At 45.1% G+C, this 14,680-nt stretch overlaps 1 protein-coding gene across 6 annotated transcripts in view; it reads left to right on the top strand.

Annotated features, from left to right (window-relative positions):
• The window catches only part of SLC37A3 (solute carrier family 37 member 3), a 103,203-nt gene that overhangs the window by 23,735 nt on the left and 64,788 nt on the right, over positions 1–14,680 (top strand). For 5 of the 6 annotated variants that reach the window (XR_008536282.2, XR_008536283.2, XM_009454340.5 and 2 more), the window contains 3 exons: positions 5,125–5,217; positions 10,300–10,383; positions 13,745–13,890. Coding sequence is in view for 4 of the 6 variants with exons in the window: in XM_009454340.5 (XP_009452615.1) it covers positions 5,125–5,217; positions 10,300–10,383; positions 13,745–13,890 (323 nt within the window). In the remaining 2 variants the exon portion in view is untranslated. The remainder of the gene's footprint in view (positions 1–5,124; positions 5,218–10,299; positions 10,384–13,744; positions 13,891–14,680) is intronic. The other variant, XM_009454341.5, reaches the window with a different exon arrangement.

Below are 14,680 nucleotides of genomic sequence, written 5' to 3'. Positions count from 1 at the left end.
TCAGGCTGGAGTACAGTGGCATGATCATAGCTCACTGCAGCCTTGAAGTCCTGGGCTCAAGCCATCTTCCCATCTCAGCCTCCTGTACTCAGACACTGTACTCTGGCACTACAGGTGTGCACCACCATGCCCAGCTAATTTATTTTTATTTTTGTAGAGGTGGTGGGGGGTCTCACCATGTTGCCTATGCTGGTCTCGAGCTCCTGGTCTCAAGGGATCCTCCTGCCTGGGCCTCCCAGAGTGTTGGATTATAAGCATGAGCTACCGCACCCGGCCTCTTTAATATTCTAAAATCTAAATTCTTTTTTTTTTTTTTTTTTTGAGATTGAGTCTTGCTCTGTCACCCAGGCTGGAGTACAGTGGCGCGATCTCAGCTTACTGCATCCTCTGCCTCCTGGGTTCAAGTGATTCTCCCGTCTCAGTCTCATGAGTAGTGGCACTACAGGCACATGCCACCACGCCCGGCTAGTTTTTGTATTTTTTGGTAGAGATGGGGTTTTGCCATGTTGGCCACGCTGGTTTCAAATTCCTGACCTCAAGCGATCGACCTGTCTTGGCCTCCCAAAGTGCTTGGGATTGTAGGCGTGAGCCACCGCACCTGGCCTAAAATCAAAATTTCTTTCTGTAACAACCCATCTCAGAAATGCCAGGATATTATAATTAGTAAGTACCTCAGAAATGATTTAGTTCAAGGATTTTCTAGCTTTTTGGTCATAGGACCCCAAAATGTTTTTGGTTATATGGGTTTATATCTATAGATACTAGTTTAGAAATTAAAGCTGAGAATTTAAAAAATACATTGGAGTTTTTGGGATTGCTTTTTAATGAATTAAATAAGCCAATAAGTATTAACATAAATAACATCTTCTGAAAAATGACTTTTTCAAAACAAAATAATGAGTGGCATTGTTTTACATTTTTGCACATCACTTCGTGTCTGTTAATAGGAGATAGTGGGTTTTCATGTCTCCTTTGAATTCAGTGTGTTGCGGAGTTTATTCAGAGATCCTTTAGCTGGGCATGGTGGAGTGTGTCTGTAGTCCCAAATACTCAGGAAGCTAATGCTGGATCGCTTGAGCCCAGGAGTTCAAGAGCAGCCTGGGTGACATAATGAGACCCCATCTCAAAAAAAAAAAAGCTCTTTGAGATATAGGAAGAAAATTTGGCCTTTCACAGGTTTGAAGTTAGAAAAGAGAGAAGTGTTTTTGTAGCCTTTTCAGTTAATTGTGGATGTTCATTTGTCTTTGGTACTACAGTGAAATTTTGATAAGTGATAATTTCTTAAAAGTTAGTTCCAGTGATGGAATCTGAAACTGTATCAGTGCACTTTGGAATACTCTTGCATTAAGATATATTTGTGTTGTTCTTTGGTTCTTTAAAGTGACAGGCTCGTTTCATTCATTTTTGAGGAAATAGATGCCAAGTACCCAAATCTGAATAACTAGTTTCTCAGTCATTCTTTCAAGTCGAAATATGTTCCAGCTGCTTTGGTATCAGAAGTGATTCTTGCAGACTTTCTACTTACTCACACAGAATATGAAAAATTATTGGCCAGATGCAGTGGCTCACTACTGTAATCCCAGCACTTTGGGAGGCCGAGGAGGGGGTGGGGCAGATCACGAGGTCAGGAGTTCGAGACCAGCCTGACCAACATGGTGGAACCTGTGTCTACTAAAAATACAAAAATTAGCCGGGCATGGTGGCATGTGCCTGTAGTCCCAGCTACTCAGGAGGCTGAGGCAGGAGAATCGCTTGAACCCGATAGGCGGAGGTCGCAGTGAGCCGAGATCGCGCCATTGCACTCCAGCCTGGGCAACAGGGTGAGGCTCTGTCTCAAAAGAAAAAGAAAAATTATTGTACTCAAGGCCTACAGTTTATAAAATTAAAAATTTTTACTGCTTCATGAAGGACAGTCTTACGTGACACTGGCTTTTTTTTTTTTTGAGATAGTCTCACTCTGTCACCCAGGCTGGAGTGCAGTGGCACGATCTCGGTTCAGTGAAACCTCCTCCTCTCAAGTGCAAGCAATTCTACTGCCTCAGCTTCCTGAGTAGCTGGGATTACAGGCACCCACCACCACACGTGGCTAATTTTTGTAATTTTAGCAGAGATGGGATTTCACCATGTTGGCCAGGCTGGTCTTGAACTTTTGACTTCAAGTGATCCGCCCTCCTCGGCCTCCCAAAGTGCTGGGATTACAGGTGTGAGCCACCCCTCCCAGCCGACATTGGCTTTTTAAAATCCTGTTTTGGTTTTTTATTGTGAGCATGCTGCAGTGAGCAATATGGTGATCACTAGTGCTGTTTGGCATTACTACCTTGGTTTATGCTAAGGTGCAGCAGTTTCTCTCCACTGCTCTTGCACTGTCAGTGCAGAAGGGAACAAAGTTGAAAGGACATCACATTTTAATGTTGTGCAAAGAATTTTGACCTTGCAGACCCCCTTGGAGCAAGGCTCTGGAGGCCTCTCTGTCTCCCCTAGTTCTGTGGACCACAGTTGGAGGGCTATGATCTGGTCCATCTCCCATCCTATTGAAGAACCCCTTCTGTATCTTTGAGAAATTACCTTCCCGTTTCCCTCAGGGATGTCTATTGCGGGGGAAATTCACTACACGGTGAAGCAGCCCATTACATTTTTGAAAGTTCTGTAAACTAGGCTGGGCGCAGTGGCTCACACCTGTAATCCCAGCACTTTGGGAGGCCGAGGCAGGTGGATCACGAGGTCAGGAGTTTGAGACCAGCCTGACCAACATGGTGAAACCCCGTCTCTACTAAAAATACAAAAATTAGCTGGGTGTTGTGGTGGGCGCCTGTAATCCCAGCTACTCAGGAGGTTGAGGGAGGAGAATCACTTGAACCCAGGAGGCGGAGGTTGCAGTGAGCCAAGATCGTGCCATTGCACTCCAGCCTGGGTAACAGAGCGAGACTCCGTCTCCAAAAAAAAAAAAAAGTTCTGTAAACTAACTCAGATCTCTTTTCCACTGCTGGCCCTTGATAAAGTTGAGGATAACTTTTCACAGATTCCCTGTGTCTCTTTTTTTCAGCATAAATTTGTATTTCCATTTCCTTCAGTGGTTCCTCTCATGGCCTGGTTTCATATATCCTGCTCATCTTTCTTTAAAATGAAAATGAATGGACATTATTTAATTCATTACAAAAGATATTGACAAAATAACCATGGGTTCTTTTCACTGTTAGACCCTGTATAAATATGTGTAAGACTTGGTTCTTATTCTAAAGGAATTTAAAAAACTGGATTTAAACACAGCTGAAGAATATAAACATCCTGCAGAATCATACATGGCATTTTGCAGTTAGAAAGAACGTAGCTCTCGGTCGGGCACGGTGGCTCACGCCTGTAATCCCAGCACTTTGGGAGGCGGAGGCAGGTGGATCACGAGGTCAGGAGATTGAGACCATCCTGGCCAACATGGCGAAACCCCGTCTCTACTAAAAATACAAAAATTATCTGGGTGTGGTGGCACGTGCCTGTAATCCCAGCTGAGGGAGGCTGAGGCAGGAGAATCACTTGCACCCAGGAGGTGGGGGTTGCAGTGAGCCAAGATTGTGCCACTGCCCTCTAGCCTGGGCAACAGAGTGAGACTCTGTCTCAAAAATAAATAAATAAATAAAAATAGAAGGAATTCGTTTTGTGGTTCTGCAGACTGGCCACTGAGGTGCTGTGAGAGCTGCTCAGCTGCTTTGTCGTGAATGGGTTGTAGTTGGGCTGCAATCTCCCTTCCCTAAGCTCCTGGGGTTGCTAGGTGGGGCTTGGGATGGCCTCCTCCTGATTTTAGACTGGTGGATATTCCCAGGCCAATCAACTCTGACCTTGAACAGCTTCTTCAGTTTACTCCAGTGTGTTATACAAAGATCGTTTTCTATGTGTGCCTATGAAGAAGCTGAGAAGTATTAGGATGAGTGGCCTCTCTAGGGCAACAAATACTTAGGACTAGAGTTGGGATTATAAGTTTTCTGAGTACCAGACTAGAAGGATAATAAAGTTGGCAAGACATTGTGATTTAATTGAAGTAGGTTAATGAAGGACACTTTTTATCATTTTAAAAATTAAGATGTGAATTTTAATTACCTTTTTAGTATTCAGTTCTACAATTTTTGACAAACACATATAGTTTGTCACTATTCCAAGATATAGAACATCATCCCCCAGATTCTCTTGTACCCTTTTTTAGTCAGCCCTAGGCAACCACTGACCTGGAGGAAATTATTTTTGAAGAGTATTGTAAAATGTTTCCTTAGATGGAGTTAGACATAATTTCTCCCATCCAAGTACTAACCAGGCCTGACCCCACTTAACTTTCTACATCAGATGAGATCGCGTGCTTTCAGGGTGGTATGGCCCTAGATGGTAGGCATAATCTCGAATTAATTGGATATTGGATTCTGCCAAACAAAAAGATTATCATCAGAATTTATTTCTTCTAAATGTCTGCTTTTAAACTTACTGCCCCACTTTCTCACTTAAGACTTCATCACTAGCATTTGAGCATTCCAATGATACACATTTGAGGTGATACATTAATTGCCCTTATTTGATCATGACATGTTGAATATATGTTGAACTATCACACTGTACTCCCTCAATATGTACAATTACTATGTGTCAATTAAAAATAATAAAAGCAAAAAAAAAAAAACTAGTTATTTCTTTCTTTTCTTTTCTTTTTTGTTTTTTTGAGACGGAGTTTCGCTCTTGTTGCCCAGGCTGGAGTGCAATGGTGCAATCTCTGCTCACCACAACCTCCGCCTCCTGGGTTCAAGCAATTCTTGTGCCTCAGCCTCCTGAGTAGCTGAGATTACAGGCATGTGCCACCATGCCTGGCTAATTTTGTATTTTTAGTAGAGACAGGGTTTCTCCATGTTGGTCAGGCTGGTCTCGAACTCCCGATATCAGGTGATCTGCCCTCCTTGCCCTCCCAAAGTGTTGGGATTACAGGCGTGAGCCACTGTGCCCGGCTATACTAGTTATTTCTAAATACATTTGAAGTAAAAGTTGTTCTTGAGCATTATTGGTGCTTTGGAAGTGTTTGTGAAGGGGCTTTGGGAAACAGAAAGCCCTGGCAGATTCTACAGGGACTGACCTGTTCCCGCTGTCTTACTGTAGATCTGGAGCAGCAACCATTTGTTCCCCAGTGCAGAGAAAGCGACTCTTTTCCTCGGAACACTGGATACCATTTTCCTCTTCTCCTATGCTGTGGTAAGTTTTGGAACTCTAGGGCTTAAAGGTAAAGAAAAATGTACATATAAATGACCCTGAGCCTTACAAAATTTGTAAGGGATTTTGAATTTGCTGACTGAGGCAGAGTTCAATATTTCTGAAGTTTATATTGTTTGTTCTTCCCATTCATTTATTCATTCATTCGACAGATATTTATTGCTCATCTAGCATATGTCAATGGGAATTTATCCCGAACAACACAAAATGCCCTGCCTTTATGGACCTGTATTCTTGGAGTTAGGGGAGACAGACAGTAACCAAATGCTACAAATAAATTATAGAGTATATTTGAAGGTGGTAAGTACAACGGAGGAAAATAAAGCAGAGAAGGGGGACTAAAGGGGCCTGGGTGAGGTTGTAATTTTAAGTAGCACAGCCGGGAGACCTCAGGAGGCAGCGGGCATTTGAGTGAAGGCCTGAGCAGGTGAGCGAGTCGGTGTGCTTGGATCAGAGCTGCAAGAAGAGAGGCCAGAGATGCGGTGGGGCTCAGATCTGTAGGGTTTTGGTATCTTTGGGGGGGCTTTGGCTTTAACCTTGAGTGAGATGGGAGCTGCTGGAAGGTTTTGTGCAGAGCAGCGGCAGGACCTGACTTAGGTTTGGACAGGTGCACTTGCTCTGGGAGCCGAGTTCTTTTGAGGTGAAGGATGATGGTGGCTTGGGTCCAGCGCAACAGTAACAGAGGTTGGGGGGGAGTAGATTTTAGCGGTGTTTTGGAGGTAAAGCCAATAATATTTTTTCCCTCTTGAATGTGGAATGTAAGAGAAATGTGTCAAGAACACCTCCAGGGTGGAAGTGTCATGGCAGAGGGGAGACTGGGGAGATAGAAAGCTTTGATGACTCGCTTTTGGATGCATTACATTTGTCCTCTACTGCCCAGATGATGAAGAGCAGATGCTTGGTCATTGAGTGTGGAGTTCAAGGTGTAGGTTCAGTCTGAAGATACATGTTTTTGGAGTCCTTGGCCTTTATTATTATTATTACGTTTTTAATTTTTTATTTTTGAGACAGAGTTTTGCACTTGTCGCCCAGGCTGGAGTGCAATGGCACAATCTCGGCTCACCACAACCTCCACCTCTCGGGTTCAAGCAATTCTCCTGCCTCAGCCTCCTGAGTAGCTGGGATTGCAGGCATGCACCACCACGCCCGGCTAATTTTGTATTTTTTTAGTAGAGACCGAGTTTCTCCATGTTGGTCAGGCTGATCTGGAACACCCAACCTCAGACGATCCACTTGCCTCGGCCTCCCAAAGTGCTGGGATTACAGGCATGAGCCACTGCGCTCGGAGTCCTTGGCCTTTAGATGATTTATAGATCAAAACTGTGAGGCTGCGTGAATTGATCAAGAGAACAGGCGAGGGCGGGGAAGAGGTGTGAAACCTGAGCCCTAAGGCTTCCAGTCCTCAGAGGTGGGTGAGGAATGGGCCAGGTAGCGGGGGTGGAGTGGTAAGAAAGGTGGGGCTGGGCGCGGTGGCCCACGCCTGTAATCCTAGCACTTTGGGAGACCAAGGCGGGTGGATAACTTGGGGTCAGGAGTTTGAGACCATCCTGGCCAGCATGAAGAAACCCCATTTCCAATAAAAATACAAAAATTAGCCAGATGTGGGTGCCTGTAGTCCCAGCTACTTGGGAGGCTGAGGCAGAAGAATTGCTTGAACCCGGGAGGAGGAGGTTGCAGTGAGCCGAGATTGCGTCACTGCACTCCAGCCTGGATGACAAAATGAGACTCCATCTCAAAAAAAAAAAAAAGGAAGGTGGGATCCTGGAGAGGTAGCACCCTGGGAGACATTCCACGGTGGCGAGGAGTAATTCGGCGTCAGGATAGGCAGCTGGCGTCTCTGTCTGGCTGTAGGAACAGCTGTGGTGGATGCCACATTAGAGTTCTGGAGCTGATGGTGGCAGCAGCTGGAACGTGGACTGTGAGAGGAGCCTTCCTTTTCTCCCCAGCATATAAGATGCTGTCTTTAAGTATGCCTTATTTCTGTCTTCAAGTGTGCCTTATTAAAAACGCCTTTTAATTCTCAATGTCCAGGCAATGTGAAATACTGGGTAAAAGTTCTGAAGTAGTTTCTAAATGTTTATTTGGTTAGTTATTTTTATTTATTTATTTAATTTTATTTTATTATTATTTTTTGAGACCGAGTCTTGCTCTCTTGCCCAGGCTGGAGTTCAATGGTGCGATCTCAGCTCACTGCAACCTCCGCCTCCTAGTTCCAGCGATTCTCCTGCCTCAGCTTCCTGGGTAGCTGGGATTACAGGTGCACATCATCATGCCCAGCTAATGTTTGTATTTTTAGTAGAGATGGGGTTTCATCATGTTGGCCAGGCTGGTCTCAAACTCCTGTCCTCAGTTGATCCACTTGCCGCTGCCTTCCAAAGTGCTGGGATTACAGGCGTTAGCTACCATGCCTGGCCTATTTTTTTTTTTTTTTTTTTTGAGATGGAGTCTTGCTGTGTTGCCCAGGCTGGAGTGCAGTGGCACAATCTTGGCTCACTGCAACCTCTGCCCCCTGGGTTCAAGCAATTCTGCTGCTTCAGCCTCCTGAGTAGCTGGGACTGCAGACATGTGCCACCATGCCCTGCTAATTTTTTTTGTATTTTTAGTAGAGATGGGGTTTCACCGTGTTGGTCAGACTGGTCTCGAACTCCTGACCTCAAATGATCCGCCCGCCTCGGCCTTCCAAAGTGCTGGGATTACAGGTGTGAGCCACTGCGCCCAGCCTATTTGGTTAATTATTAAGAGTATCTTTTCTTCAAAGAGGAAATAGAGAAACAGTTGGAACAGTTCTTTGGTCATTCATTTAGTCTACCTCCTCACCTTGGGTATTTTCTGTATAAAATCCCCATGTAGAGGCACGGGGCTTTGGCTGGAGCTGGTGACAGGGTGCTCGCTTCTCTTCGAGCCACTCATTTCTTTCAGGGACCAGTTTAAGAGGCAGTGTAGTCTAACTAGCTGTGTTAAACTTGGTTGCGAAGTAGAATTTAACCTTTTTTTGGTGTTTAGTTTCCTCATCTATGGAGTCATCTATAGGACTAGATTTAGGACATAAAGGATCAATGCCATGAAAAATCAGTGGTCATGGTTTTTTTTTTATCTTGAGCTGCACTTCCTTCTGTAACTTATGGGCATTTTGCTTTCTGCAGCAAAACAGAATGTATTGATTCTGGCGGGGCACGGTGGCTCACGCCTGTAATCCCAGTACTTTGGGAGGCCAAGGAGGGCAGATCACCTGAGGTCAGGAGTTTGAGACCAGCCTGGCCAACATGGCAGAACCCCATCTCTACTGAAAATACAAAAATTAGCCAGGCAAATTCAGTTAGGACCAGGTGTTTCTAATAAATTGACTTATCTCTAAAACTTGGCTGGGCGTGGTGTCTGACGCCTATAATCCTAGCACTTTGGGAGTGGGGAGAATTGCTTGAGGCCAATACTTCAAGACCAAACTGGCCAACATAGCAAGAACCCATCTCTAAAAAAACAAAAATTGGCAGGCCTGTAGTCCCAGCTACTCGGGAGGCTAAGGCAGGAGAATTGCTCGAACCTAGGAGGCAGAGGCTGCAGTGAGCCAAGATCACATCATTGCATTCCAGCCTGGATGACAGAGTGAGACTCTGTCTCAAAAAAAAAAAAAAAAAAAGCATGTATTGTTCTGTCATCTGAAGCAGAATTGAGATTTTCTTCGTCCCTTTTGTTCTGTGTAGCGTAAGTCCATGTGAGGGGCAGCTAGACAACATAGAATCTACTTTAAGGCTGACATGCTTCTCTTAGGATGAGGAAGCGCGATGATAATGAGGGAGAAACGTTCATATTTAAATTTATCTTCTCATTTTTTTTTTGAGATGGAGTCCCACTCTATCGCCCAGGCTGGAGTGCAGTGGTGCCATCTCGGCTGACTGCAAGCCCCGCCTCCTGGGTTCAAGTGATTCTCCTGCCTCAGCCTCCCAAGTTGCTGGGATTACAGGCGCAAGCCACCATGCCTGGCTAATTTTTCTGGTTTTAGTAGAGACAGGGTTTCACCATGTTGGTCAGGCTGGTCTTGAACTCTTCACCTCAGGTGATCCACCCGCCTTGGCCTCCCAAAGTGCTGGGATTACAGGTGTGAGCTACTGCACTCAGCCAATTTTTTTTTTTTAGAGATGGGTTCTTGCTATGTTGGCCAGTTTGGTCTTGAACTATTGGCCTCAAGCAATTCTCCCCGCTCCCAAAGTGCTAGGATTACAGGCGTGAGACACCACGCCCAGCCAAGTTTTAGAGATAGTCAATTTATTAGAAACAACTGGTCCTAACTGAATTTAGGTTTTCAGTCAAGATATTTTATATATTTATGGAAGAAACCTAAAGTGTGTTGCGCTTAAGGTCTTCAGTCTCACTTCCTGCCATGATCTCAGCATTTTAATTCCTGCCACTCAGTGGGAGGAGAGCAGAAGGCAGAACCTGTCTCCAGCTAATTATTGTCTCTGCCTTCCTACTCTCCCTGCCTTGGGATGTCATGAAACCCAAGGGTCAGATTCAACAGGCAGCTAGTGTGCCCTGGAACCTTCTGTTCCACTTTTTACAAGGTTGGAACTGAAACTGCAGGGCGTGTGGTAACACGTTAACCCAGAGTGCAGATGGCTAAGAGGAATCCCTTTGGGATAGCTTATCACTGATGGGTAGGAATTAATCTAGTCTAGAAAATGAAATATATTTGTGTGCTTGTTTTATTAGAGTCATTCTTATTTATTTATTTTTTTCCAGTTAGGGAATCAAGTAAAACCAAAGTTTGCCCTGAACTTTGGTGTGTTTGTGGTAGAGTGTGCCCGCTGCCATTTCTTTTTTTTTTTAATATTTTTTTCCTTCTATTTTCATAACTTTTTTGTTTTCACTGTATTACTGACCATGTTATCCAGCCCACTGCCATTTCATGAAACATTTGTGAAACTCCTGTAGACAGGTAGCCTCGGCATGTGAATAAGAGTTAATTTTAAATAATATCTGTGTTTGTCTCATTTGCTTTGCAGTGCATGTTACTTTTTCATACTGTGTTATTATTTAGAGCTGTAAAAGAAAATGCTTTATTTTTAGGGCCTATTCATCAGTGGCATCGTTGGGGATCGGTTGAATTTGCGATGGGTTCTGTCTTTTGGCATGTGCTCTTCTGCATTAGTGGTAAGTTGAAAGATCTTATTATTATTATTTTGGTCAGGTATTTTAGAATCTAAGTAATCTCCCTACTTCTCTGTAGAATAGAATAGTAAGATTAATCCTCATTGTTCGAATCCCTCATTTGCCTTTTCACTTAGATGAGTCTTTTTTTTTCCCCCGAGACAGAATCTTGCTCTATTACCCCAGGCTGGAGTGCAGTGGTGCGATCTCAGCTCACTGCAACCTCTGCCTCCCATGTTCAAGCGATTCTGCTGCCTCAGCCTCCTGAGTAGCTGGGACTATAGGTACAGCTCACCATGCCTGGGTGATTTTTGTATTTTTAGTAGAGACGGGGTCTCACCATGTTGGCCAGGCTTATCTCCTGGCCTCAGGTGATCCTCCTGCCTTGGCCTCCCAAAGTGCTGGGATTACAGGCATGAGCCACTGCGCCTGGCCAGATGAGTCTTTTTAAAGTAAGATTCTAATCAGGTCCCTTTGTTGTCCCTCAGGCACCAGCAGAGTTAATTAATAGTCTGAATAAGTGACCTGGCGTTCACTACACCCTGGCCCCAGCCTGCCTTCCCATCATATTTGTCACTCTGCTTCATCGCTTTGCTCCAGCCAAGCTGGACTGCTTTCCAGGCCGCTAACATCCCGCTCCTTTCTTTTTTTTTTTTTTTTTTTTTTGAGGCGGAGTTTTGCTCTTGTTGCCCAGGCTGGAGTGGAATGGCACAATCTTGGCTCACCACAACCTCCACCTCCCAGGTTCAAGCGATTCTTATGCCTCAGCCTCCTGAGTAGCTGGGATTACAAGCATGCACCACCACACCTGACTAACTTTTTTATTTTTAGTAAAGACAGGGGTTTCTCCATGTTGGTCAGGCTGGTCTCGAACTCCCGACCTCAGGTGATCTGCCCACCTCGGCCTCCCAAAGTGCTGGGATTACAGGTGTGAGCCACCGCGCCTGGCCCTATCCTGCTCCTTTCTATCTCGATGCTTTTGTTTCTCCTGTTCTGCCTGCCTTGGATGGTCCCCTTTTCAGCTCTCCATAGTCTAACTCACAGTCTCCTTCAAGCATTGGCCAAATGACACATCTTTGAGAATGTCAGTCCCTCTTCTGAGCTCCCGTGCCTGTTTCTTTGCAGGCACTTGAAACAGTCTGTCGCTTAGCTTGGTTATTTCTGTTTCAGTCTTGCTTTCCCTTAGGGCGGGTATGCAGTGGTTAAAATCACAGATTCCCTAGACGAGGACAGCCTGGGTTTCTGTCTGTCTTCTGTGGTTTCCTAGCTTATGATTTCTGTGAGCTTCAGAGGGAGATAGGCGTATTAGCTCTCCCCGGATGGCAGTGAGGACTGTGAGTTTCTGTATGTGAGGCATTTGAAACAAGTGCTGTGTAAGGGGAGGATCCATATCTGATTAATCTTTTTTTTTTTTTGAAACGGAGTCTTGCTCTGTCACCCAAGCTGGAGGGCAGTGGCATGATCTTGGCTCACTGCAACTTCCACTTCCCAGATTCAAGCCATTCTCCTGCTTCAGCCTCCTAAGTAGCTGGGACTACAGGTGTGCACCACCATTCCCGGCTAATTTTTGTATTTTTAGTAGAGTCAGGGTTTCACCATGTTGGCCAGGCTAGTCTTGAACTCCTGACCTCCGGTGGTCTGCCCACCCCAGCCTCCCAAAGTGCTGGGATTACAGGGGTGAGCCACCGTGCCCAGCCTCCATATCTGACTAATCGTCATTGCTTACTAGCTTCTAGTCAGGAATTTTTGTTGATTAAATGAAACCATGGAGTTTAGTTAGACCCTAATTTATTATGATTATTATTTTTTTAGAGATAAGGTCTCGATTTGCTGCCCAGGCTGGAGTGCAGCGGTGTGATCCTGCAGCCTTGAACTCCCAAGCTCGAGCAATCCTCCCATTTTAGCCTCCCGCGTAGCTGGGATTGTAGGTGTGTACCATCATGCTTAGCTAATTTTTAAATTTTTTAGTCATGGGGTCTCACTATATTGCCCAGGTTGTTCCTTGAACTCCTGGCCTTAAGTGATCCTCCCTCCTTTGCCTCCGCAAACACTGGAATTACCGGCACAAGTCCCTGCGTTTGGCCTACTATTGTTTTTCAGTGTTTGTCATTTGAGTGTAAGTAAAACCTTTTTTTCCCCTTGACATTTTAGAGATGGAAGCACTTTATTTATCTATGAGTTGCTCACCCACACATAATAAACATTATTTTAAAACCTGTGTACAGACTTTTTTGTGTTTTATATATTTTTTAAAAACTGCAGTTTGTACACAAACTTGCCCTTTTTAAGCATATTGTTCAGACTTTCAACAAATGAGTAGTTTTGTGACCGCCCCTTCTTTCTCCAGCCCCTGGCAACCCCTGATCATTTTTCTGTGTACAGTTTTGCTTATTCCAGAATGTCTTGTAACTGGAACTAGACAGTATTATACATACTATTTTTTAATCATGCAGAGTATTCTCAAAATAGAGTTTGACTGTAGATAAAATGTCCACTTGAGCAAAATGCCTGGAAAAAAGCAGCCCTTTGATGAAAGCTGCTAAATGATTCAGCAGATCACAAGTTTGATAGGTTTCGCTTTCGTTGATTAACTCAGGAGCTGTAGCCATAACAGTGGCTGGCACGCGCCCCGTGCCTCTGCCCATAGCAGCGCCTGGCACTGCTCCGAGAAAGGTGGCCTCCCTGGGCTCGTTCTGTCCTCACAGCAGCCCTCTGGAGGTTACTGTTCCCTCCACATGCACAGTCTGAGGGTGAGGAGATGGAAATACATGTAAAATGAGGAATTACTTTTTTTTTTTTTTTTTTTTGAGACAGAGTCTCGCACTCCCACGCAGGCTGGAGTGCAGTGGCACGATCTTGGCTCACTGCAAGCTCCACCTCCCAGGTTCATGCCGTTCTCCTGCCTCAGCCTCCCGAGTAGCTGGGACTACAGGCGCCTGCCACCACGCCTAGCTAATTTTTTGTATTTTCATTAGAGACGTGGTTTCACCGTGTTAGCTAGGATGGTCTCAATTTCCTGACCTTGTGATCTGCCTGCCTCGGCCTCCCAAAGTGCTGAGATTACAGGCGTGAGCCCGGCCTGGAATTCACTTTTTAGCCTTGAAGATGTCAGTTGGAGAGCTGATAGCTTAATGACTTTATGTCTTTGGCATCTCCTCCTCTCTGGTGGGCAGTCATTGGGTGGCTGCCTCCTCATTGTGGCTCTGAGCAGGACCTTTGCGATGCTGGCCACGTGACTTACAGGCACTGGCTGTGTGAGTGTATCCTTCACGTGGTCTCTACTCTGAAGCAAGTGGGTAGAGTGGCGTCCACTGAAAGTGTCAGTGTGGCTGTTACATATTCCTTTTGTTTCCTCCTCTTCAAGGTGTTTGTCTTTGGTGCGCTCACAGAATGGCTGCGTTTCTACAACAAATGGCTGTACTGCTGCCTGTGGATTGTGAACGGCCTGCTGCAGTCCACTGGTTGGCCCTGTGTGGTTGCTGTTATGGGCAACTGGTTTGGGAAAGCCGGGTATGCCACTTCCTTCCTCTCTAATTTCTCTGTTTAAGTGGTTTCCATGGTGGATTTTTCAGACTTGTCAAAGTCAGTTACTTTGATGCCTTAGATACCACCCACATCTTTCGTTAGCAAGTCAGAGTTGTTCAGGGAGAGAGGGTTTCATGTCAGTGTGCGTTGGAAATGGTGTGGACCTTCGAAGTGATCCGGCCTAGGAGACACACTCCTACCACTCTTTGGGCTGTGGGCAGATTCTGAGTGTGGGCCAAGGCAAGAGGTCTCAATTTTTTATTTTACTCATCGTTTCTTTATAGAACATAAAAATCTCATTTACTATCCATCATATATCTTCCTTTGGGTTTTGCCTTCCCTGCCCTTTTTTGAGAGTGATCTTATTTAACCTTTTTACATTAAAGATAAGGAAATTAAGGTCAAAGATTATTCATGTTGACCTGCCCAAGGTCATGTAACAAGGGCTCTAATTAGATTCAGATGAAGAATGCCAGACTTTGGGGCTTGATCAAATGGGGTATTTTTTCCCCCTAAACCTTCAAGGAGCTTTTTTTTCTTTTTTGTTTTTGAGACAGAGTCTTGCTCTGTCACCAGGCTGGAGTGCAGTGGGGTGATCTCGGCTCACTGCAACCTTCGCCTCCGGGGTTCAAGTGATTCTCCTGCCTCAGCCTCCCGAGTAGCTGGGACTACAGGTGTGTACCACCATGTTCAGCTAATTTTTTTTTTTTTTTTTGAGATGGAGTTTTGCTCTTGTTGCCCATTGCAATGGCGCTATCTCGGCTCACTGCAACCT

The sequence above is a fragment of the Pan troglodytes genome, chromosome 6 (assembly GCF_028858775.2).
Source record: "Pan troglodytes isolate AG18354 chromosome 6, NHGRI_mPanTro3-v2.0_pri, whole genome shotgun sequence".
In the NCBI taxonomy this organism is placed as follows: Eukaryota; Metazoa; Chordata; class Mammalia; order Primates; family Hominidae; genus Pan; species Pan troglodytes.
The sequence above is the reverse complement of the archived record's forward strand: the minus strand, read 5'-3'. Positions and strand labels throughout refer to the sequence as shown.